The 26539-nt window shown below is 42.6% G+C and overlaps 1 protein-coding gene and 1 pseudogene across 1 annotated transcript; both read left to right on the plus strand.

Annotated features, from left to right (window-relative positions):
• The first annotated feature begins 5445 nt into the window (after positions 1-5445).
• Positions 5446-5690, plus strand: LOC108588980 (guanine nucleotide-binding protein G(I)/G(S)/G(O) subunit gamma-10 pseudogene; annotated as a pseudogene).
• Positions 5691-21635: 15945 nt separating this feature from the next.
• On the plus strand, positions 21636-25763 carry CD1D (CD1d molecule). The gene is made up of 6 exons (XM_054247447.2): positions 21636-21724; positions 22039-22305; positions 22619-22897; positions 23422-23700; positions 24491-24596; positions 24690-25763. Exons 1-6 carry the CDS (start codon positions 21664-21666, stop codon positions 24709-24711), a joined length of 1014 nt encoding a protein of 337 aa, XP_054103422.2. The 5' UTR covers positions 21636-21663; the 3' UTR covers positions 24712-25763.
• The last annotated feature ends 776 nt before the right edge of the window (positions 25764-26539 follow it).

The following is a 26539-nucleotide window of genomic DNA, read 5'->3' on the forward strand; positions in this document are numbered from 1 at the left end:
TGAATTTTAAAAGGTTTATTTTTTTCTTCATGCTCAGAGAACTTGTACAAATTTTTGCTTTATGAAGGACTGAAACAAATTTTTTTATCAAAGGCTGCTGCAAGATTGAATTGTAGAAATACTGGAGACTAGTTGTGTTATAATGTGAGGGAGCTGTTTAAAGATACCAAAATAGGGTGGGGATAAGTGAATGCTTTTTTGAATGGAAAATAATAGATGTTGTGTGCTCCTAGCTGTCAGAAGAACACCGGATTTGTTATACAGGTTAGTTCTGTGATCTTTCCCCTTTGAAAGAAGTAGCAAAAGACGTGCTGGGGAAGTCACGGCACAGAAGGCACTGGTGTTGTGTCATTGCTTCTTCGATAATTTTGTCAGGCGCCCCAGGTTCATAGATTACCCTGAACTGTTCCAGTATTCAACTGGAGAAGAGAGGGGTTTTAAACAGAAGAAAATTCTTTTTTTATTATTTTTTTTGGAGACGGAGTCTCACTTTGTCACCCAGGCTGGAGTGCCATGGCTGGACCTCGGCTCACTGCAACCTCTGCCTCCTGAGTTCAAGCCATTCTCCTGCCTCAGCCTCCCGAGTAGCTGGGACTACAGGTGCTTGCCACCACGCCTGGCTATTTTTTTTTTTTTTTTAGTAGAGATGGGGTTTCACTGTGTTAGCCAGGATGGTCTCAATCTCCTGACCTCATGATCCACCCGCTTTGGCCTCCCAAAGTGCTGGGATTACAGGCGTAAGCCACTGCACCTGGCAACAGAAGAAATTCTTACAAAATTTTATAGGTTAAAGTAAATTATAGTGCAAAGCAAGCTTTTAAATAGATAAATATAGGCGGGGGCATGGTGGCTTATGCCTGTAATCCCAGCACTTTGGGAGGCCAAGGTGGGCAGATCACCTGAGGTCAGGAGTTTAAGACCAGCCTATCCAACATGCTGAAACCCCGTTTCTGCTAAAAATACAATAATTAGCCAGCTGTGGTGATGCACACCTGTAATCCCAGCTCCTTGGGAGTCTGAGGCACGAGAATCTCTTGAACCTGGGAGGCAGAGGTTGCAGTGAGCTGAGATCTTACCACTGCACTCTAGCCTGGACCATAGAGCAAGGCTCAGTCTCAAAAAAAGAGGAAAGAACCAAAGAAAGAAATATAAAGGCAACATAAATAGAAAGAAAATAATGGGAAATATTGTTAATATTAGATTAAAAAACACAAAGTACTAACACTAATATTTAAAAAACAAGGGCCTCTACATTTTAAAAAAATCTCCAGAGGCTAATTGTATACAGACAAGATTATAGTTATAATCTTTTAAGTCATACAGTTTTAAAATAGGGACTCAAAAGTTACACAGGCTACCTTGTTCAAAGTTACCAGCCAGTTTCAGCTTTCTGCATATAGCTAGCCAGTTTTCCCAACACCATTTATTAAATAGGGAATCATTTCCCCATTGCTTGTTTTGGTCTGGTTTGTCAAAGATCAGATGATTGTGGTTGTGTGGCATTCTTTCTGAGGCTTCTGTTCTGTTCCATTGGTCTATGTCTCTGTTTTGGTACCAGTACCATGCCGTTTTGAGTACAGAGGCCATGTAATATAGTTTGAAGTCAGGTAGCGTGATGCCTCAGCTTTTTTTTTTCTGCTTAGGATTGTCTTGGCTATGTGGGCTCTTTCTTGGTTCCATATGAAGTTTAAGGTGGTTTTTTCCAATTCTCTGAAGAAAGTCATTGGTAGCTTGATGGGAATAGCATTGAATCTATAAATTATTTTGGACAGTATGGCCATTTTCATGATATTGATTCTTCCTAACAATGAGCATGGAATGTTTTTCCATCTGTTTATGTCCTCTTTTATTTCCTTGAGCAGTGGTTTGTGGTTCTCCTTGAAGAGGTCCTTCACATCTCTTGTTAGTTGTATTCCTAGGTATTTTATTCTCTTTGTAGCAATTGTGAATGAGAATCCACTTACGATTTGGCTTTCTGTTTGTCTGTTATTGGTATATAGAAATGCTTGTGATTTTTGCTCAATGATTTTGTATTCTGAGACTTTGCTGAAGTTGCTTATCAGCTTAAGGAGATTTTGGACTGAGACAATGGGGTTTTCTAAATATACAATCATGTCATCTGCAAACAGGGACAATTTGATGTTCTCTCTTCCTATTCGAATATGCTTTATTTCTTTCTCTTGCTTGATGGCCCTAGCCAGAACTTCCAATACTATGTTGAATAGGAGTGGTGAGAGAGGCATCCTTGTCTTGTGCCAGTTTTCAAAGGGAATGCTTCCAGTTTTGCCCGTTCAGTATGATATTGGCAGTGTGTTTGTCATAAATAGGTCTTATCATTTTGAGATATAATCCATCAATACCTAGTTTCTTGAGAGTTCTTAGCATAAATGGATGTTGAATTTTGTCAAAAGTTTTCTTTACATCTATGGAGATATCATGTGGTTTTTGTCTTTGGTTCTGTTTATGTGATGGATTACATTTATCGATTTGTGCATATTAAACCAGCCTTGCATCCCTGGGATGAAGCTGACTTGATCGTGATAAGCTTTTTGATGTGCTGTTGGATTTGGTTTGTTGAATAAGCTTTTTGATGTGCTGCTGGATTTGGTTTGCTAGTATTTTACTGAAGATTTTTGCATTAACGTTCATCATGGATATTGGCCTGAAATTTTCTCTACCAGGTTTTGATATTAGGATGATGTCGGTCTCATAAAATGAGTTAGGAAGATTCCCTCCTTTTGTATTGTTTGGAATAGTTTTAGAAGGAATGGTACCAGCTCCTCTTTGTACCTCTGGTAGAATTCGGCTGTGAAACCATCTGGTCCTGGACTTTTTTTGGTTGGTAGGCTATTAATTGCTACCTCAACTTCAGGCCTTGTTATTGGTCTATTCAGGGATTCAACTTCTTCCTTGTGTAGTCTTGAGAGGGTGCAAGTGTTGAGGAATTTATCCATTTCTTCTAGATTCTCTGCTTTATTTGCATAGAGATGTTTGTAGTAATCTCTGATGGTAGTTTGTATTTCTGTGGGGTTGGTGGTGATATCCTCTTTATCATTTTTTAATTGCATCTTTTTGAATCTTCTCTCTTTTCTTTTTTATTAGTCTGGCTAGTGGCCTATTTTGTTGATCTTTTCAAAAAACCAGCTCTTGGATTTATTGATTTTTGGAAGGGTTTTTCGTATCTCTAGCTCCCTCAGTTCTGCTTTGATCTTAGTTATTTATTGCCTTCTGCCAGCTTTTGAATTTGTTTGATCTTGCTCCTCTGGCTCTCTACTTCCTTACACTTTATACAAAAATTAACTCTAGATGGATTAAAGAATTAAACATGAGGCCTAACACCATAAAAACCCTAAAAGAAAACCTATGCAATACCATTCAGGACACAGGCGTGGGAAAGGACTTCATGATTAAAACACCAAAAGCAATGGCAACAAAAGCTAAAATAGACAAATGGGATCTAATTAAACTTAAGAGCTTCTGCACAGCAAAAGAAACTGTCAAACTGTTGAGTGAACCAGCAACCAACAGAATGGGAAAAACTTTTGCAATCTACCCATCTGACAAAGGGCTAATATCCAGAATCTACAGAGAACTTAAACAAATTAACAAGAAAAACACAAACAACCCTGTCAAAAAAAGAAAAATTTACACAGCCAAGAAACATATGAAAAAAAGCTCATCAGCACTGGTCATTAGAGAAATGCAAATCAAAACCACATTGAGATACCACTTCACACCAGTTAGAATGGCGATCTTTAAAAAATCAGGAGATAACAGATGCTGGGGAGGATGTGGAGAAAAAGGAATGCTTTTACACTGTTGGTGGGAGTGTAAATTAATTCAACCATTGTGGAAGACAGTGCAGCAATTCCTCAAGGATCTACAAATAGAGATACCATTTTACCCAGCAATCTCATTTCTGGGTATATACCCAAAGGATTATAAATCACTCTATTATAAAGACACATGCACACGTATGTTATTGTGGCACCGTTCACAATAGCAAAGACCTGGAACCAACCCACCTACCCATCGATGATAGACTGGATAAAGAAAATGTGGCACATATACACCATGGAATACTATGCAGCCATAAAAAAGGACGAGTTCATGTCCTTGGCAGGGACATAGATGAAACTGGAAACCATCATTCTCAGTAAACTGACACACAAGAACAGAAAACCAAACACTGCACATTCTCACTTATAAGTGGATGTTGAACAATGAGAACACATGGACACCAGGAGGGGAACATCACACACCAGGGCCTGGAGGGTGGAGGGCTAGGGGAGGAATAACGGGGTGTGGGGATTGGGGAGGGATAGCATTAGGAGAATTACCTAAGGTAGATAACGGGGTGATGAATGCAGCAAACCACCAGCATGGCACGTGTATACTTATGTAACAAACCTGCAAAATCTGCACATGTATCCTAGAACTTAAAGTATAATAAATAAATTTTTTTTAAAAAAGAAAAGTTACCAGCCACATACAAGGACAGGAATTAATCTCAGATTCATTACAGCTGATATTCTGGAGACAATTTTACGCTGCTGCAATGGAAACAATGCCAGACACCATTAGGAATTACATGTCTTGGAAGTCAAACAATAAACACAGTTTTATTATTGGGCAAATCCATGCTTAAACAAAGCAAGGACACCAAAGCTAGAAAGAGAAGGGAGGAGGGATCTGTGTAGAAGACTGAGCAGCCCTAAAAGAAGGGGAGGGAATTTTTATACATTTATTTGGGAAGCTAGATAAAAGGAAGTGACCTGCTGAGCACAGGCTTAAAATTTTTTGAACTGATAATCTCTAAAGATGAATACTAAGAAAAATGAGGGTTCAAATGACTAGTGTATAAAACCAAGAAGACTATGGACCAAGCCTGGAATATTTTAAAGAAATTATTTGCATTCTGAGAATTTCTCACCTAAGTGGGAACCATGTGGCTAAGTCTTTAGCTCACAATAGCTACTGACTCATCTGGGCAGCTCCTTTCATACTTCTATTGAAACCAAAATGTTTTAGGTCCACAGTATAACATATTTTAAAAGTAGGACTTAATTAAAAACATTTACTGAGTACCTGAGATGTGTCTGAGAAGAACAGAAAATCAAACACTGCACGTTCTCACTTATAAGTGGGTGTTGAACAATGAGAACACATGGACACAGGGAGGGGAACATCATACATCAGGGCCTGGAGGGCCCTGTGCTTAGCACTGGAGATATTGAGATAAATGGAGAAGTCCCCATGCTCCAGGAACTCACAAACGAGTTAGGGAGACAGGCTGGTAGATGGTGGTAGCTGGCAGTGTGATGAGAGCTGTAATACAGGCATGCACATGGTTCTATGGAAAAACAGAACGATCACTTAGCTCAGATTGGGTGAGGAGTGGGGTTGGTAAGAGAGGTTCCTGGATTAAATGGCAGGAGACTGCCCAGCCGCCCTCGGAGCTCAGCGCCGCCGCCATGTCCTCTGGTGCCAGCGTGAACGCCCTGCAGCACCTTGTGGAGCAGCTCAAGCTGGAGGCCGCTGTAGAGAGGATCAAGGTCTCTCAGGCAGCTGCAGGGCTTCAGCAGTCCTGGATGCAGAAGGCCTGCAAGGATGCCCTGCTGGTGGCTGTGCCAGCCGGAAGTAACCCCTTCCGTGAGCCCAGATCCTGTGCTTTCCTCCGAAGACTCTAGAAGAGAAGTGCGCTGAGGAGTGCCTTCAAGCACAACGTGATGAATGACTGCCTTCAAGTCTCAAGAAAACACTTGTCCCTAGCCAAGTGACTTTAAGAGATATTTCAGTCCTTTCCTGGGGCCTGGTTCTATAGCCGAAATCACAGAAATTCATGAGTTTCTATGCAAGTAAGGAAACTGGGTGAAAGAATAGAGTTTTAAATAGTGACAGCCTGGTTTTCTGTGGAAATACTTTTATACATAAGACAAAAACCTTACCACCAAATATAGCAAAACCTACCTCTTTCATAAGTGAGTCGCTAATGTTTCTATACCTGGAATATCATGTATGTTTTATTTACTGGATGTTTGCATTTTAGGAAGGAAAATATTTTGTTTATTTAAAACATTGAATGCTTGTAATTTGTTCCTGGTAGATTTTTACATAATTAAAAAATTGTTCTCATGAATTTACAATTCCTAAATGAAGACAAAGTATGAATTGCTGGAGGGGGAAGAACAGGTTTTACTAATCGACTGATGTCTTGATTTTTCTAAATGGGAAGATTGTTTTATTTTTAACACTAAATATGGCAGCAGTTTCTTAGCAGACTTGTTTGGAAAAGTTAATGTTGTGATGATGTGCATTAGGCTGCTGCCTTGTGTATATAAATGAAGCAGATTTGATCTTTGTATTCTCAAGTTCCTCTGCTTTGTAGTTGTGGCTGTACTTAAAGAAATACAGGATTTGGGCCGGGCGCGGTGGCTCACGCCTATAATCCCAGCACTTTGGGAGGCCGAGGCGGGTGGATCACGAGGTCAAGAGATCGAGACCATCCTGGTCAACATGGTGAAACCCCGTCTCTACTAAAAATACAAAAATTAGCTGGGTGTGGTGGCACCGCCTGTAGTCCCAGCTACTCGGGAGGCTGAGGCAGGAGAATTGCCTGAACCCAGGAGTAGGAGGTTGCGGTGAGCCGAGATCGCGCCATTGCACTACAGCCTGGGCAACAAGAGCGAAACTCCGTCTCGAATTTTAAAAAAAAGGAAATACAGGATTTTATATATTTAAAAATGTTTAAAGTGTGACCCACAGAACATTGTAAATGGTTAAAAACTAACATGAAAATATTACAACCTAAAAGAATTCTTAATTTCCCAAGTGTTTTACTTTGATGATGTGCCTGTAATTTGGGACACTTTATTTTATTTTTTTTTTTTTTAAGAAGGATACATTATTTGTGTTTGTAACAGTCTTTGAAGAGCTTGGAAATAAAATTTCTGCTTAATTAAAAAAAATGGCATGAGACTGATGAGTGACTTGGAATTGCCTGAAGATGGAAATGAGTAGGTTGCGGAATCTGTAGTATGTTTACTAAGAGAAATTGGATTAAGATTCAGCTAAAAAATATCAAGTATCTGCTATGTTCCACGTGATTTATACACATTAATCTCTTACATGAGCCTCATGTGAAATTCTGATTTCATAAATAGGGAAGCTGATGCTCAAAGCGATTAAACGGCTTGCTCATAAAGTGGGGGAAAAAAGTGCTTTAAAGTCTTTTCTTTAGGCTGTTTTAGTCCACAGTGTGTCCACTTTTTTTTTTTTTTTTTTTTTTTGAGACAGAGTTTCGCTCTTGTTACCCAGGCTGGAGTGCAATGGCGCGATCTCGGCTCACCGCAACCTCCGCCTTCTGGGTTCAAGCAATTCTCCTGCCTCAGCCTCCCGAGTAGCTGGGATTACAGGCGCGCACCACGACGCCCAGCTAATTTTTTTTGTATTTTTAGTAGAGATGGGGTTTCACCTTGTTGACCAGGATGGTCTCCATCTCTTGATCTCGTGATCCGCCCGCCTCGGCCTCCCAAAGTGCTGGGATTATAGGCGTGAGCCACCGCGCCGGCCTAGTGTGTCCACTTTTAAAAGGGATGTAGTTAAAGCTAATCAGATCTTCTAGTCTCATTTCTCTTAGTGTCACTATGTAAAATAAAATGCTGTCATTGTTTGCAGAGATGTCTGGACTCACTTTGGAGAACCCAGACCTTTTCTGCTTCAAGTTTCCCACTGGATAGAACAGAGGAGCTGTGAGAATGTCCTCCCCAGATTTCTCTTTCCTAGTGGGAAGCTTATTGTTTCAGAGTTAAGAACTTGCCTCAGGCTACGATCCCATGGCTGCCGTTCTCTAACTGTATAACCTTGGGGGAAGTTACTTTGCACTTCTAAGACTGGTTTCCTAAAGTGTGATTAATAGTGGTGCCTAACTTGTCAGGCTGTTGTGAGAATCAAAAGAGAAAACGAAATGTAAAGTGCTTAACGTATTGCTGGCACATAGAAACCACTCAAGAAATATTGGCAATTAAAGTGTTATACTGAGGCAGCTCATTTCCCTAAACTCAAGTTTCACTCATTGATTTCACTCATTGACCTCTAAACTCTGAAGCCTACACTGAGGTGGTAGGCTGTGGATGAAACAGAAACTGACCACAGGAGTCAAGGCCAGGACTCTGCCAGAGAAGCCAGGTAGGTAGAAACTCAATTTTGATGCTACTGTGGAATATGATAGGCACATTTTCATTTGAGATGTGGGTGAGTATCTAGTCAAGCTGAGACAAAGAGAGGGATGAGACCATGAAGTAAGGAAGTGAAGGGGAAAAGAATGTGGGAGAGGGAAGGAGAAATGGGATGACCTGGCTGGATATAGATGCAGATGAAGGGCAGATAGAAAGAGAGAAGAATGAGATAGGTGAGAGAGAGTGGGAGAGGGATGGGGAGAGGGAGAAGAAGGAAAGAAGAAGGAGGAGGAGGAAGGAGAGGAAGAGGAGGAGGAGAAGGAAGAGGAAGAGGAGGAGGAGAGTATGATGGGAGAAGGAATCCAGAGGAATGAAAGATCCAAGAGACAAGGCAACATATGTTTTTTGTTTTTTGAGACAGAGTTTTGCTCTTGTTACCCAGGCTGGAGTGCAATGGCGCGATCTCGGCTCACCCCAACCTCCACCTTCTGGGTTCAAGCAATTCTCCTGCCTCAGCCTCCCAAGTAGCTGGGACTACAGGCGCGCACCACCATGCCCAGCTAATTTTTTGTATTTTTTAGTAGAGACGGGGTTTCACCATGTTGACCAGGATGGTCTCGATCTCTTGACCTCGTGATCCACCCGCCTCGGCCTCCCAAAGTGCTGGGATTATAGGTGTGAGCCACCGCGCCCGGCAACATATGGTTTTTAAAAAATCTCTGCAGGTGTCGATAAGTGTCTGTTATACGATGTTTACTCTTCAGAGGCATTTGCTTTGTAAATTTGTGTGTCATGGAGCAGAAAAAGGAAGTTGACAAAATGACAAGTGCTTCCTTTCTTTCCTTGAAATAAAAATCGGAAATTCTGAGAAAGCAGCCATTAAAATGAGTTTTTCTCCATCTTTTGGCTTCTCTATGAACTTTGTTGCATTTCACTGGTGTTTATTGTCCTCCTGATATGTCTTCGATTTCCACCTTACTTGAACCATAGATCATGAAAGGTGAGGCCATGAAATTAAGCTTTTGTTACAAAGTAGAAGAATTTCAGAATTGGAAGACACCCCTTCATGAAGTAATAATCTCTTCAATGGCATGTTCGGTAGATGATCATCCAGGTCCAGTATGGATATCACTACTGGAGAGTTCACAAAAATCAGACCATCTTTTTTTAATTTTATTTTTTTAATGAGATGGAGTTTCACTCTTGTTACCCAGGCTGGAGTGCAATGGCGCGATCTCGGCTCACTACAACCTCTGTCTCCTGGGTTCAGGCAATTCTCCTGCCTCAGCCTCCTGAGTAGCTGGGATTACAGGCATGCATCACTGTGCCCAGCTAATTTTTTGTATTTTTAGTAGAGACGGGGTTTCACCATGTTGACCAGGATGGTCTCGATCTGTTGACCTCGTGATCCACCTGCCTCGGCCTCCCAAAATGTTGGGACAGACATCTTTACTGGGTAACTCTAACAGTTCTATAATTTTCAGTTGCACTAAAGTTTGCCTTTTGTTAACTTTCACACATTGGGCTTAATGTCACCAGCCCAAGGAACTGCAAAGTGAGTTTCCATTTCTTCCGGAAAGACTTTTAAATAGTGGCTAGACCTTTAAATTGTTCTTCCTTTTGATAATTTAAGGCCTTTTCTATTCTGTAGGACCTCTTCCAGACAGGCTGTAACTGTAAATCTTCTTCTTCAGTCCAAGTGCTCAAAACAATATGACATGAAACCTTATAGTTGGACAATTCCTGGAAACAAGGCAGAGTAAGATAAAAGAGACAGCCTACCCATCCCATTGCATACTCCAAAGACTTGTAAATGCTGAGAGAAATGCAATCTCAAGACTTAAAACAACACAGCTGAGCTCAAGGGAGGCTTCCTATAACAAAGAGAAATATTAAATAGTGAGCTGACAGAGCAGCAGCTCATGGTGTTTTGGTACTGGCTTTGCCTACATAATGGGGACTACGTAATGCAGGGACAGAAGACTTTACCTTGGGATAGTGGGACACTCTGCAAAAGAGGTCCCCTGCATAAAACTAGGTCCTCTAATAAGTGTAAAGTTATAGCAAAAGAACAAAAAAACCTTGCCCACCGGTCCTGGGAAGTGATGAGAAAAATTGCTAGGGCTCTGGGTTAATGAAGAAAAAAAAAAGAGAGAGGATATTGGAGGAATGAAAACCCCAGGCATGTGACATTCACTTGTTTAGAGCCTCAGTATTTTGTTGATTTCATAGTGTGAACCAAAAGCTGAGAAACACAAGAACTGGTCCAGAGCCATTGTTATTCCTAGGGCCTTGGCAAAAGCACTTGTAAAATAGTTCTACATGGACTTTTTCATAACCTAAAGGATGGTACTTCCACAAAGCAAGACAATAACCAAACATTAACAAAAATGTCTATGAAGATGAGGGCACAAGAGAAAGCACAAGTTACATTGGGAAAAGAGTCAACAGATACAATAAGAAAATTTACATCCAAATAATTAGGGGCAATAAGGCAATAAGAAAGACATAAGTGTGCTTAAAATGTTTAATGACCAAAAGGAAGGAGCAGAAACCATAATGTGAAAGAAGACCAGAATGATAAAAAGAACAAAAAGAGGTTAAAAAATCATATTTTCGAGAAGTGAAAAATATTAACAAATCAAAAGACAAGTTCAAAATAAATAGCAGATCAGGGATAGTTGGTGGTAAATTTAGGAAAGGAGAAGATAGCTCTGAAAAAGTGCTCAAAATGCACTGAGTGATTATCCTAGTCCATTTTGTGTTGCTATAACAGAATGCTTGAGACTGGCTAATTTATACAGAAAAAAAGTCTGTTTAGTTCAGGATTGGCTGGTTGCATCTGAACTTCTGGTGAGTGCTTTGTGCTGTGTCCAAATGTGGTGGAGAAATGGAAGGGGAACTGGGCAGGTGCAAAAATGGACAAAACAGGACAGGCAACCCTCTTGCAGAAACGAATCTGTTTCCACCAGAACTAATCTAGTCTCATCAGAAAGACACAAATTCATCTTGATGACTTTTTAATTCTAAAATCATGTCTTAAAGGTGGTACCTCAAAACACTGCCACATAAGGGACCAAGCCTCCACATGAGTTTTGGTGAGGACAAGCCATATTCGACCCATAGCAGAGATAAACAGAAGGAAATTATACAGAAGCTAAAGAGATACAGAAGATAAGATGGAGAAGCAACCATTAAAACAGTGAGAAAAATCACGAAACGAATGAAAAATATTGGGGTTTTCAACTGGGCATGGTGGCTCAAGCCTGTAATCCCAGCACTTTGGGAGGCCGAGGCGGGTGGATCACGAGGTCAAGAGATCGAGACCATCCCGGTCAACATGGTGAAACCCATCTCTACTATAAATACAAAAAATTAGCTGGGCATGGTGGCGCGTGCCTGTAGTCCCAGCTACTCAGGAGGCTGAGGCAGGAGAATTGCCTGGACCCAGGATGCGGAGGTTGTGGTGAGCCGAGATCGTGCCATTGCACTCCAGCCTGGGTAACAAGAGCGAAACTCCGTATCAAAAAAAAAAAAAGAAAAATATTGGGGTTTTAATTTAAAAAAGTACAACTACTCTTGGGTTAATAAATGAAAACGTTTCTGTTTGGGGTCATTAGAAACAACGTGGCTGTGAACACTCTTGTACATGCCTCCGGACACACATAGGCATGCATTTATGTAAATATTCAGGAGTGGAATTGCTAGGTCAGACTTCAAACAAAGAATCTAACGATGCAGCTTAGAGAACTAGGAATCAAGAACAAACCAAAGTCAAAATTAGTAGAAGAAAAGAAATAATAACAACCAGAGCAGAAATAAATGAAATTCAGACCAAAAACAGTACAAAAAAATCAGTGAAATGAAAAGCCATTTCTTTTAGAAAGTTAAACAAAATTGGCAAATCTTTAGCTACACTATGAAAAAAAGAGAATACCCAAATAAATAAAATCAGAGGTGTGGAATTACTAGGTCAAATCTAGACTGGATTGCTTCTATGATATACATAGTTTCAATTTATGGCGCGTGGTAGGTCTCCATCCACTGCAGGTCTACAGAAGTGGTAGGAAACTCTTTGGATCCGACTTTAGATTCTCTGACTCTGTTATATGACCTTAGCCTACTGGGCACTTTTTTTTTTTTTTTTTTTGAGACGGAGTTTCGCTCTTGTTACCCAGGCTGGAGTGCAATGGCGCGATCTCAGCTCACTGCAACCTCCGCCTCCTGGGTTCAGGCAATTCTCCGGCCTCAGCCTCCTGAGTAGCTGGGATTACAGGCACGCGCCACCATGCCCAGCTAATTTTTTGTATTTTTAGTAGAGACAGGGTTTCACCATATTGACCAGGGTGGTCTCGATCTCTTGACCTTGTGATCCACCCGCCTCGGGCTCCCAAAGTGCTGGGATTACAGGTGTGAGCCACCGCGCCCAGCCGTGGGCACATTTCTTCTTTGTTTACTGGTAGAAAATATAAGAGTGTATCTACAGTGTTCACAGCTCCTAGGCTTCTATTTGATCCAGCAATGCCTGCTATGGTTTTGATATCATGTCACGCTGCATCTGTGTCTACATGCAGAAACATTCTCCACACATCCTCCACCCACAAACATGCTTGCACTCACTATCTAGATAGTTTCTTCAGGGCTGAAACTCCGCTTTTCTTTACTCTATCCTACTTCCTTCACCTCAAAAATATGTACTGAGTGCCTAAATTCTCCCAGGAACTATTCCAGGTGCCAAAGACAGCAGTGAACAAAACCAGGAAAGTTTCTTGTAGAGTCTTTACTAGGATTAAATAAGAAAATGACCATAAAGCACTTACATTAGCTGCAGACGTAGGATATGTGCTTGGAAATTTATTTGTTTAACAAATTTTTATGGAGTTTTGTTTTTTTTTTTTTTTTTTTTTTTTTTTTTTTTTTTTTGAGACAGTCTTGCTTTGTAGCCCAGGCTGGGGAGCAGTGGTGTGATCTCTTCTCACTGCTACCTCCGCCTCCCAGGTTCAAGCAATTCTCCTGCCTCAGCCTCCCAAGTGGCTAGAATTATGCACCCCCATGCCTGGCTAATTTTTGTATTTTTAGTAGAGACGGGGTTTCACCCCTTTGGCCAGGCCGATCTCAAACTCCTGATCTACCCAACTCAGCCTCCCAAAGGGCTGTGAATATAGGGATGAGGCAGCATGCCCTGCCGAGCATTTATAACGTTCTAATCAGTGTCGTTGGCACTGGAGACAGAGTATTAAGACCAGAGGCAAGAGATCAGTATCAGTAAATAACCACGTGCTGTAAATGAGCCACTTAATTTCAGGTAGTGATATGGCTGTATGATTCACATCCATCAGTGAGAGCAAACAAAAAGTAGTTTGGAGATCAATGGGAAAGTTTTATTTTAGAAACTTAAATCAAGCCAGCCAACTGAACAGTATGGCTAGGAGTAAAAAAAGAATCAAAACGTAATGCTGGTTGTTAAACTAGAACTAAGCCAATCAACATATGGCAATCAGAACCAATCAGAATACAATCTAGAGAGACAGGAGACTTTGATGCCAGACAGCTAATCAGTAGTAAGCAGATGGCACCCGTCATTTGTCTCACTAATAAAAGGAAAAAAAAAAAAATACACTGCCCTCCTATTACTTGGGCTTCTTATACCTTAAATAATTTCTGTAGCTATTTTTACTCAAATCATTTGTAATTCTTTGATTCTAGCTCTGTGTTTTGCCCATCCATGTAACGCTTATGCTCTTCTCCAACTGTGATGGCCTAGGATTACAGAATAACAAAAAAGAAAGAAAGAAAGAAACCACACTAGTCATATCACAAACACCTCCTCAGAGAGGAAGGTGCAACCCCAGAATGCAGCTATAAGATATAAAATATGCTGAACCAGGAGTTAGAAGATCAAAATTCTAATTGCATCCCTGAATCATTAACTGTGTGTTACTTTGGATTTCGTTAGATTTAGTTTCTCTTTGATTTAGTTTCCCCATTTACAAATTAAGAGTAGTAATCCCGATCTCTCATAGCTGCTGTGGGGATTAAACAAAGTGGTATATGAGAAAGGTCTTTGAAAACTAAAAATACTTTTTTTTTTTTTGAGACGGAGTTTCGCTCTTGTTACCCAGGCTGGAGTGCAATGGCACGATCTCGGCTCACGGCCACCTCCACCTCCCGGGTTCAAGCAATTCTCCTGCCTCAGCCTCCCAAGTAGCTGGGACTGCAGGCACGCGCCACCATGCCCAGCTAATTTTTGTATTTTTAGCAGAGACAGGGTTTCACCTTGTTGACCAGGATGGTCTCGATCTCTTGACCTCGTGATCCACCCGCCTCGGCCTCCCAAAGTGCTGGGATTATAGGCGTGAGCCACCGCGCCTGGCCGGAAACTAAAAAATACTTTAAAAGTGTAAGAAATGATTAATCTAAGGGCATAGGTCAAAGCCAGTCCCTGGGAAAAGCAGAAAGTACTGTGGATTGACTTTGCTCCCACCACGGGCTTTTTTGTTTTAAACAGCTTGATTGATATATCATTAACATACAGAAATTGTATACATTTAAGGCATAGAATTTGGTATTTTGATATTTGTATACATTGTGTTAAGTTAAATTTGACCTAAAGCTGCCTCTGTATGTAGTGAAGTATAACCTAACTTAATATGTGAACAATCCGTAAACAAACTGCATCATAACTTGAGAGTATATTCCTATAACAAGTAACCAGCAGGGTATAGTGGCTCATGCCTGTTCTTCCAGCACTTTGGGAGGCTGAGGTGGGTGGATTACTTGAGGTCAGGAGTTCTAGACCATCTTAGCCAATATGGTGAAACATCATCTCTACTAAAAGAATAATAAAAAAAGGGCATGGTAGTACACACCTGCAGTCCCAGCTGCTTGGGAGGCTGAAGCAGAAGAATTGCTTGAACGGGGGAGGTGGAGGTTGCAGTAAGCTGAGATTGTGCCACGGCACTCCAGCCTAGGTGATGGAAGCTCTGTCTTAAAAAAAAAACAAAACCAACCGAACAAGTAACTGAGCCTCAGCCAATCATAGCAGCCAATTATAGGCTGCAAACTGCTCAAACATGTTGAAATAAGGCAAATTCAGAGCTGTAATCAATCAGGCTATTTATGTATGCAATTTCCTTTTTCTTTCTATAAATACTGCCTGTCCATGTTGCTGGATGGAGCTCTCTGAATGGTTCACGGTGCTGCCCAATTCATGAATCATTTCCTTGCTCAAATAAACTCTACTAAATTTGATTTGTTTAAAGTTTTTCTTTTAATAGATTGATGTAAAAAGTGAAATCTGAAGTAGACCTCTAGTAACCCACAGGATCACTGAGTTACCAAGTAAATGTACTTGCTAGCGTTCAGTATGCCCATCGATCTCTTGTAGCAACTGGGATCTGGGTAAGTTTATCTCCAGATGCAAGCTCCATGGAATTGTCTGGTGAGCTCTTCGACTTTATTTGAGGATACGTTACTGAACTGGATCCAGGACTGGGTTGTAGCTGATAACTAACTGGATTGGTTCCAGTTTGGGACCTTGGGGAAATACTTTTTGAAAATGAGTTCCTCCGAACATAAGAAGCCTAACACTACACTTTCTGGGACAATAGCTAATGTTTTGTACAAAAATTGTGAGCTCAGAACCTGTGCATTTTTGGAAAAACTGGTTAACCTTAGTAAGAACAACTTAGAATTATAGTCACCACAGTGTGGAAGTTTTAACCTAGTTAAAAATATTCAGTTATGAGGTGCGTTAGAAAAGAAAGGATCTAAAATGCTAAAAAAGAAAGGTGATACATTCTTTTTTTTTTCTTTTTCACCTCCACCTCCCCAACGTGATATATTCTTTAATTGGCATGTAGAAGGATCTAAATATTTAAATCAAAGTCTGCCTCTTTAAAGGTTCCTTACAAAAGGCAAATGAAAAAAATCTGAAAAGTCTTTTTAATAATTATTAGTCAAAAGCTTTAGCCATCTGGGTTGGAAATCTTGTTCTATGGACTGAAAAAACAATTTGAGCTCAGATACTCTTTAATAAATTAGTGGGCTTGGATTATTGTACCTGGCACATGGCTAAAATTTTGGAATAAAAGCCCTAAGGTCTTTTTCTGTCTATATGTTTATGTATGTGAATGGAAACATTTATATGTTTTTCTAAAAATTGAGCATTAATATAAAAATACATTGATGCAAAACTAGAATTTGGTCCTCCTGTTAAAACAACACTTTTTTTTTTTAGTATTTATGTGCTCTAAATAGGAAACTGTGAAAGGTCTTTTTTTACCTTTTAGGAATTGGCCCAAAAAACAAAGATTCTGTGTTTTACCAAGATAATTTCCTTTGCTTTGTGTTGTCTTTTTTAGGTGTTTGATTACTTAAGAACACTGAGCCTTCTCTACTAAAACAGCTGAGGTTTTTCTATAACTATGTAACTTTCTATATTTGTTTTTTTAAGTCTTTTAATTATTACCTTGGTTAAAGAAATGAATTGTTCACAGTGACCTGTGATCCTATTTTAAGCAAATATTTTAACTCTGATATTTTTGATAAACGTCTAAAATCAAATTCTAAATTAAGTCTTTTTCTGGATCTCAAATTAATTTTTGTATTTTCAAGATGAACTTTTGGAACTTTTCAAAGAAATACCTCTCCTGATAAAAAGAGAGATGTTAAAATAACTGGACTTATTTGACATATTGAATTGTATGGGAAGCACTGTCAAATAATAAAAGTAATAATTTTCTTTGAGTTCTATTTGCATCAATATGTTATTAATGTGTTTCAGACCCTGTATAAAGTTTACAGAAATCTAACAATCCTGGTAGTGTAATCACCTAACCTGGGTTAGCCTAACTGACTCCATCTTAGCTGCAAACCTGACAAGCTCTCTAGAGCCTCTCCCTCCCTGCCGCAGCCCTTCAGGTGCATTACTGGGTCACCTGCACTCAAAGCTTTGAACCATTAAGAGTGACTCCCACTGTTCATAGTACCTGTAACCACTGTAACCGCATCCTGCTTGGCAAGGATACCTTCCTTGGTGATGGATTGTTTGGAAAGTTCCCCCGGCTACCCACCTTAGTGATTGTATGGAAATGCCCTTAGCAACCAACAATCCTGGAAACCTCCTGCCCCCTGGTTACCAGCCTCCTCCTACTAACTTGCTTCTTCTGCTTCTGTAAAATTCTCCTTCAGCTAGGCTGCCCCCTCCCCTACCTAAATCAAAGTGTAAAGGGAAATCAAACCCCTTCCTCAGGACTGAGAGATTTTGAGCATTAGCTGACTCTCGGTCGCCAGCTGAATAAAGGACTCATAATTTGAAACGGAGAGAGTGGCGTTTCCTTCTAACTCGCTCGGTTATTACAGTATAACTCTAACAATCATAATTCTAGTTACTATATTAAAACGTTTTATGCAAAAGAAATAACCAAAACACTTAGTCAATTGCATCATTACTATAGTGAACTGTCATCATATATTTAACCAAGTCTTGTCATTTACAGGGTGGTTAATTATTTACTCTGATACTTTCCTGAGTAACCATAAGCCCAAAGTGTTTCATCTTCATGGAGATTCATGAAAAAGACTCTAACAAGTACAGGTTTCTGATAACTTTAAGATTGCACCATTGGACAGTGCAAGAATTCCCAGAACTTTACTGGAGTAAGTTACTGGTTCACAAAACTCCTAACCCAACAACAAGTAGAACAAGAATTAATACCAAGGAAATGACCTGGCAGGCTTTCCTGCTAAGTCAGCCAGTACTGAAATTACTAAGATATGCAATTTGAATGAACTCCTATAAGATTGAGTTAAGTCAAATTCCCTGTGATAACTTATTTAACAAACGGTGCTGTGCACCTGAATTGGAGACAGAGAATAGACATTTAAGGGGATGTAAATCCAATGGTAAGCATAGATTCATGGAGAGCCTGAATGGCTACCTGCTTCTTCCTAAGTCCTTAAAGTTTCCATTGTCAAAAGCTGTGCACTCCATGACTTATCATGGGAAAGATAAAAGTATCCAAATTGTGAAGAAATATTGGTGGAATGACTCTTCTAAAAGGGATAAAATGATTAATGCCCACTGGCTTGTCAAATCCACAATTCTGATAAGACAATCAAAACTTTAGGTGGTGCATTTCCACTGTTTGAGGGATCACTTGACCATTCACGGACAGACTGAATTTCAATTTCTACCCTCAATGAGGTATCGGAAAGTTCTTGTAATATTTTGTATGTTTTTTGATTGTATAAAAGGTTTTCTATGTAGAAAAGCTGATACTATGATGATAATCAAGAAGTTATTAGAGGCTGGGCACGGTGGCTCATACCCGTAATCCCGGCGCTTTGGGAGGCAGAGGCAGGAAGATTATTTGAGGACAGGAGTTCAAGATCAGCCCATTTCTGAATGTCACTTTCTTTTTCTGTTTATAAATACTGCCTGCCCATATTGCTGGTGGAACTCTCTGAAACTTTACTGGTTCAGAGTGCTGCCCAATTCATGAATTATTTCTTTGCGCAAATAAACTGTGCCAAATTTAATTTGTCTAAGTATTTTTTTTTTTTTTTTTTTTGAGACAGAGTTTCGCTCTTGTTACCCAGGCTGGAGTGCAATGGTGCGATCTCGGCTCACAGCAACCTCCACCTCCTGGGTTCTGGCAATTCTCCTGCCTCAGCCTCCTGAATAGCTGGGATTACAGGCACGTGCCACCCTGCCCAGCTAATTTTTTTGTATTTTTAGTAGAGACGAGGTTTCACCATGTTGACCAGGATGGTCTCGATCTCTTGACCTCATGATCCACCCGCCTCGGCCTCCCAAAGTATTTTTTTTTTAACAATTGTGAAATGATCACAATTAAGCTAGTTAACATACCCATTACATTTGCATAGTTACTCTTTTGTGCATGTGTGCATGCATGTGTTTGTGTGTGGTGAGGAGATTTAAGATCTGTCTTCTTAGCAAATTATAAGTATACAGTATTATTAACTATCTTCACCATACTATGCATTTGATCTCCAGAACTCATTTGTCCTGTATAACGGAAACCCTTTGACCAAAATTAATGCATTTGCCCCTCCCCTCCAGCTCTTGGAAACCACTATCCCAGTCTGTTTCCATAAAATTTTACTATTTTAGAGTCCACATATAAGTGAGATCATGTAGTACCCATCATGGGTTTATTTTGAGGCCTTGAATAAATCACCATCTCTCTGTGCTAGGGTATTCTGAGTTAGACTCAATATAAAAGATGATTTTTTTCAGTAATATATTGCAAAACATTTCATAATTCAATGGTTCTTTTCCCAGAAAAAAAAAAAAAAAAAACCCGGGAAATATGCAATAGTCAAAAAGTGTCTGACTCAACTGATCTTTGGAAAAACCATCGGTATAACTCCAGATAGCCCTAACTTCTGAAGGTAATACTGCCGGGCCTCTGTTGATAAACAAGCAAAAGCACAAAACCACACGCACGAAAACCAGCTTCTTGTCTTTAAGTGTGCAAGAATGTTAGCACTTAAAATTTTAAGATATACGTAAACTAAACAGAACAGTTCAAGTTTTTAAAGGGAGCTTGGAAATTTGAAGAATGCAAAGTTAAGACTATTGCCCATGATTCATATAATTATTTTTCTTTTTACTTCCATCCTCATAGCTTCTCTCCTATCCATTAATTCCCCAATTGTGTAATCAAATTTGATCACTTAACACCTTATTGGTTACAAGAACATGTTACTATGTTATTTTAAGCTGTTTTCGGCGAATTACACATAATTAGATAGGCTGGGTTAGGGCTGTCTACAGGATCCCAGCCTAGAATGTGGTGCAGAAGCCTGTTTTCTCCAGGACTCTTGCTGCAACAGGATGTGGGAGAAGGGAAACATTAACATTAGCAGAACGGGAGGACCCAGATTATGGAGACACGATCCTTGCATTCCAGCACCTCTCCAGCTGATTTAGAAGGGGACACTGAGGGAGACAGACAAATGGCCATTTCTAGAATGATAAGCTCTGCTACATGCTGAGAGGACAGGTTCTTAAAGCCAGTTCGTGTGCAAGCTGTGGAGGTGGTAACTGCCCTACTTCTCCTGCCTAGGGTCACATAGCCTGGCAGATCTGGAAGGGCTTCCCTGAGAAATTGACCTGGGAACTGATATCTGAGTGGAAATAACTAGGCATTGGAAGGGGGTGAGGACAGGAGAGGGCCAAGCGCTTTCGTGTAGAGGGAACTTGTGTGGAGACCTTAGGCAGGAAGAGGTTTTGCATAGTGGAGGAACTGAAATCACAGTCAGGCTGAAGTACAGAGCAAAGGATGCTGGGGTGTGAGGTGAGGTCAAAAGGTAGACACCAAGGCTAGAGGCTGCATAATCTTGCCGGCTGTGCTAATGATTTTCTACCCCAAGAATGCTGCTTCAGGAGATCAGGCAAGAGGTTAGATGGTGGTGAAGGTGGAAATGTAGAGAAAGGAAAAGAAGTGAAATAGAGATTAGTTAGCGATAGATTGGATAAAAAGAGTGAGGGAGAGGGAGGTGTCAGGCTGCTGCCCAGGTTCTGAGTTGCCAAAGAGGGGCTATTTTCCTCAAGGTGATCTAAGGTTTGGAACCACGAATTTTGGTCACTTTTTATTTTGTACGTGAGAAATGGGGAGTTGGCTGTCCGGGTACACACTGTTCTTTAAAAAGGAGGCGCATATTTGGGGAGTGAATGAGTGAGGAGCCAGAGGAGAAGGTGAGTGGGCAGAGGCCAGGGAGGAGAAGAGGACGAAGGGAGTCTAGGGACGCACCTGCAAAACGGAGTCAGGGAAGACACAGCAGAGGCCGGGGAGTGGAGAGCAAGGACGGTGACAGGGAGAAAGAGAGGCTGGGGAACACTGGGGTGGAGGAATCCTGGGATATGACAGTGGTAAAGAATCGTAGCCAACCTAGTCCAATCCTCTCAACGTGCAACTGAGGAAATTAATTTTTATGCTTTTACTTTATTGTAAATGTGACATTTACACTTGAGAAATTTTGGAAAACATAAAGGTGTAAAGCAAATTAAAATCAGTCATCATCATTCCACCTAGAGACAGCTACTGCTAATGCAAGGACTTTGCTCCCTTTTTCCCTTTGCAATTTTACCAGGGTTCGAATTGTAACACAGATACCATCTTCTGTCCTGCCTCTAAAACTTAAATACCGGTGACCCAAAGTCTCCATTGAAACGGATTGAGACCCGCGGGTTGTGAAACCTACTGAAGTGAGCGGCTGTGCCAGGACTCCTGGGACCCCGACCTCTTTGCAGCTCGCACCGCTAACCGCGAGGGCGCCCTTCAGCAGAAGCAGCCCACCGCAGACACGCCGAGGGAGGAAGGCTGCCGGCGTCGGGGCTTGGGAACTGGCCGGCACCCAGGCCGAAAAGCACGTGGGCTGAGCGGGAGCGGAGAAGAGTGCTCAGGTCAGAGAGCGGCGCGAGGCGCTGTTCCGCGAGGTCCCCAAGCCCGGCGACATGGGGTGCCTGCTGTTTCTGCTGCTCTGGGCGCTCCTCCAGGCTTGGGGAAGCGCTGAAGGTGAGTGGAAAGGGGGTGCCTGCCACATGCTGAGGGGACAGGTGCCCTCGCTCGCGGGAGGGTGGAGAGAGGGAGCCGGGCAGGGACAGAGGGCGACGCCGGATGGGGCGGATGAGACCCGGGACGCAGCGGCGCGATCCTGCCAGAATACTGGCTGCTCCCTGGCTCCGGGAGAGGCAGCGCGGCTCAGAGCTCGCGGGCATCAGCCCCTCCTGAAGCTCGTCTTCCTGTTCTTTCTTTCTTCCTTCCTTCTCTTTATGCTGGCTGCTCTCCCGGCCACTTGCTACTCGCCTTGGGTCTTCATTCTCTCCCAGTCCCGCAAAGGCTTTTCCCCCTCCGCTGCCTTCAGATCTCCTCGTTCGCCAACAGCAGTTGGACGCGCACCGACGGGTTGGCGTGGCTGGGGGAGCTTCAGACGCACAGCTGGAGGAACGGCTCGGACACCATCCGCTCCCTGAAGCCCTGGTCCCAGGGCACGTTCAGCGACCGGGAGTGGAAAACGCTGCAACAGTTATTTCGGGTCTATCGAGACAGCTTCACCAGGGACGTGAAGGAATTCGCCAAAATGCTGCGCTTAGCCTGTGAGCTGAGGGATAGGATCCTGGGCCGGAACCCAAGGGGAGAGAATGGCCACAGCAGCTAAACTGGGAGACTGTGACTCCACCTGACGAGACTCTCTGCTCTGTCCACCCTCTTCTGATTTCCCTTCAACCGGGGGGAGATGTCCCAGCCTCTGACTCTTCAAAGTGTCCCTCGTTCCTGCCTACTCCAGGTCACTTATTCTCCTTCCCTTGAAGTCTGGGTCCCCATTATAACCCGCATATCGATTTCTTCTCTTTCATCTCTCTCAGTTTTTAAAATCCTATTTTGATCTCTCTCCATTCCTCTCCACAGATCCCATGGAGGTCCAGGTGTCTGCTGGCTGTGAGGTGGACCCTGGGAACGCCTCAAATAACTTCTTCCATATAGCATTTCAAGGAAGACATATCCTGAGTTTCCAAGGATTTTCTTGGGAGCTAGCCCAAGAGGCCCCAGATGTGGCAAACTCGGTCATTCGAGTGCTCAACCAGCACCAAGGGACGAAGGAAACAGTGCACTGGCTCCTTAATGACATCTGCCCCCAATATGTCAGTGGCCTCCTTGAGTCAGGGAAGGCAGAACTGGAGAAGCAAGGTCAGCCTGCCTTCCTCACCCCCTGCACTCCACTTCGGGGCTCCAAACGGGGCTTCTCCAATCTGGGGGTCGCATCCCTTTGAGCATTCAAAGGAGAGGAAGGCCCAGGAGGGGCTGGATGGGAGAGGGTATTTATTCATTTCACAGACATCAAATGAGCACCTCTTGGGTTCCATGAATTCAATTAATAAATAACTGGGGTTGAAAAATGTCAGGCAGGTAGTATCCCTACTTGGTGGGGGGATGTTAATTAATGAAATGTTTGAAATTAGCTACATATGTTTCTGCAGGACAAAGGGTGTTATCGGAGAACAGACAAGGGGCATTTATAGGGGGATGGGACCAGAGAAGGAGAAAGAGTATCAGGGCAGGTTCCCTGAAGAAGGTGGCACGAATGGGTTGAAAGTTGTGAGAGGCTTCATTTCCAAAGTGAACATGTGGGGAGCATGAGCCTGGTATGAGGCCTGGGGCCTCTAATGCAGAGTTTTCACTTTAAGATCCCCTCATTCCCTTGTTGGATACAGTGAAGCCCAAGGCCTGGCTGTCCCATGGTCCCAGTCCTGGCCCTGGCCATCTGCTGCTGGTGTGCCATGTCTCAGGATTCTACCCAAAACCTGTGTGGGTGACGTGGATGCGGGGTGAGCAGGAGCAGCCAGGCACTCAGCAAGGAGACGTCCTGCCCAATGCTGATGAGACATGGTATCTCCAAGCAACCCTGGAGGTGCCCGCTGGGGAAGCAGCTGACCTGTCCTGTCGGGTGAAGCACAGCAGTCTAGAGGGCCAGGACATTGTCCTCTACTGGGGTGAGAAGGAGCTGGGGCCCAGGCTGGAGATGCCAGGAGGTGGTCCTCAGGCATAGAGAGAGGCACTGGGGAAGGCAGTGACTTGATACACCCAGGATAGAGGAGTTTCAGAGATGAGGCCCCCAGTAGAAGGGACAGAGGGGTTTCAGATACAGGAAGGAGGGAAATAAAGACCCCAAAAGTCAAAAAGGATCGAGACAAAGTGTTCTGTCTCTCCTTTGTCTCAAAGACACAAGAAGAAACAAGACTACAAAACTCAAGGATCTAGAGGTAGGCAGCAAAGTATTCCAGGAAGATTCATTCCTTGGCAAAAAGGGAGCCAGGCCTTTGGGAAGGCAGGTTAGCAAAGACGGCTTGATTGGTTGAGTGCTCCCTGTGTAGGGGCCAAAGAATCTGCATATGCTATCTCATCTCATCATGCGCAATTCTCTTTGGAGCAAGTACTGCTCTTCTCATTCAATAGATGAGGAAATGGAGGCTGAGATAGGTTAACTGCTGAAGCCACATAGAAAGTGGATGGGCAGGATTTAGACTCAGGTCTGCCTTGCTACAAAGCTGTTGCCCTTCCCGTCTATGCTACACTAGCAAATGCTGGAGTGGGCTGAATTTGGGATGCCCAGGTTCTGAAAACAAGCTGGGGAGTCTACATTTATGAGGAATAAAAATGGGTGTTTTAAGTGGAGGAGGAAATAAGAAGTACCTGGTGTGCTCACACGTGCCTAGACCAGTGGACTGGATGCAGAGAGGGAGGATCCTGTGCTAAGAGACAGCCTTTTGTCCTCCAGAGCAGGTGGGAGCCGTGCCTCCGTGGGCTTGATTGTCTTGGCCATCCTGGCGTGCCTGCTGTTCCTCCTTGCGCTCGTCGTAGGCGTTACCTTCTGGTTTAAGAGGCTGCCGTAAGTCTCCCCTTTCCCTTTCCTCGTTCTCTCTCCCGTTCATTCGTGGGTCCCCTTTTCCCTAACGGTCTTTCCCTTTCTATTCTCTCACAGTTCCTATCAGGGCATCCTGTGACTCGGCTTGCCACATCTGTGTCTCTGAAACCCAGGACCTCTGGACCTCAGGTTCCCAGGACTTCAGTCCCGGTTTGCTCAGGAATTGAAGATGGAAGGAGAGATACCTTGAAAATGCAGAGAGCAGTCATAAGACAGCTCTCATCACACCCTTTCAACCTTTATCTAAAAGAATTTAAATTCTTTTTTTTTTTTTTGAGATGGAGTTTCGCTGTTGTTACTCAGACTGAAGTGCAATGGCACGATCTCAGCTCACCGCAACCTCCGCCTTCTGGGTTCAAGCAATTCTCCCGTCTCAGCCTCCCGAGTAGCTGGGACTACAGGCGCGCGCCACCATGCCCACCTAATTTTTGTATTTTTAGTAGAGACGGGGTTTCACCTTGTTGACTAGGATGGTCTCGATCTTTTGACCTCGTGATCCACCCGCCTTGGCCTCCCAAAGTACTGGGGTTATAGGCGTGAGCCACCACAGCCGGCCTAAGAATTTAAATTCTTCAAAAAAAAAAATTACACTACAAGTTTATAAGCCAAGCGGCTCTATAAATTCAGAAGTGTAGACCCATGCAAACTTGTATCTGAAGACCTGCCAGGGACAAGCAGGTGAGGGCTGGGGTGTGAGCGTGTGTGATGGGATCTGCCATGAACTGGAACACACATGTCCTATCCAAAGGAATCAGCTGCCGCTGCTTGTTGTTAAGTATAAAGTCAGGACCTGGCCTGGTTTTAGCCAGTTTTCAAGAAAACTGGAAATCTGGATTTTCATGCGAATATGCCTGATTTTAAAAGGTTGACTCAAATTTTTTCAAAATACTATGTGGGACACCGCAAATACGTACCTGCTGACTGATGACAAACCCAGGAGTTTGTGTCTTTTTTATAAAAAGTTTTCCCTGGATGTCATATTGGCAGTTTGAGGACACAGTTTCTATTGAAAATTTGGATTTCTGACTGAAGAAAGACATTTTCTCTTTAAAAGAAAATTAGGTTGTAAGAAACAGAGGGGTCTGTCTCAGATTTTTACTTGGTGTAATTAATAAATGAAGAGAAATCGTCGTGTATGTGTATTATGTTGAGAAAAGCTACTCTAAGTAGGGATCTTTCTCTCAAATGGTCATCATTTGTTTCCTTGGAAGAAGACTGTCATGAAGGTATCCCTTCCTTCCCAAAATGATAGCAACAACAGCAATCTCCTTTACTTACCGTTATTCTTTTTTTGAAACAGAGTCTTGCTCTGTGTCACCCAGGCTGGAGTGCAGTGACACGATCTTGGCTCACCACAACCTCCACCTCCCAGGTTCAAGCAATTCTCCTGCCTCAGCCTCCTGAGTAGCTGGGATTATAGGCGCCTGCCACCACGCCCAGCTGTTTTTTTTTTTTGTATTTTTAATAGAGATGAGGTTTCACCCTGTTGGTCAGGCTGGTCTTGATCTCCTGACCTTGTGATCTGCCCCACTCCGCCTTCCAAAGTGTTGGGATTACAGGCGTGAGCCACTGTACCTGGCCAGGTACTTATAGCTAGTCAAAGAGACAATGGAGGGAAAGGGCCCAGACCACTTGGGCAAGCATGAGCTGCAGTGATGATGGTGATAATAGCCCAGCTATGCTCTGTTCTTTTATTTTTTTTGAGACGGAGTTTTGCTCTTGTTACCCAGGCTGGAGTGCAATGGCGCGATCTCGGCTCACCGCAACCTCAGCCTCCTGGGTTCAGGCAATTCTCCTGCCTCAGCCTCCTGAGTAGCTGGTATTACAGGCACGCGCCACCATGCCCAAATAATTTTTTGTATCTTTAGTAGAGATGGGGTTTCACCATGTTGACCAGGATGGTCTTG

The sequence above is a fragment of the Callithrix jacchus genome, chromosome 18 (assembly GCF_049354715.1).
Source record: "Callithrix jacchus isolate 240 chromosome 18, calJac240_pri, whole genome shotgun sequence".
NCBI lineage: Eukaryota > Metazoa > Chordata > Mammalia > Primates > Cebidae > Callithrix > Callithrix jacchus.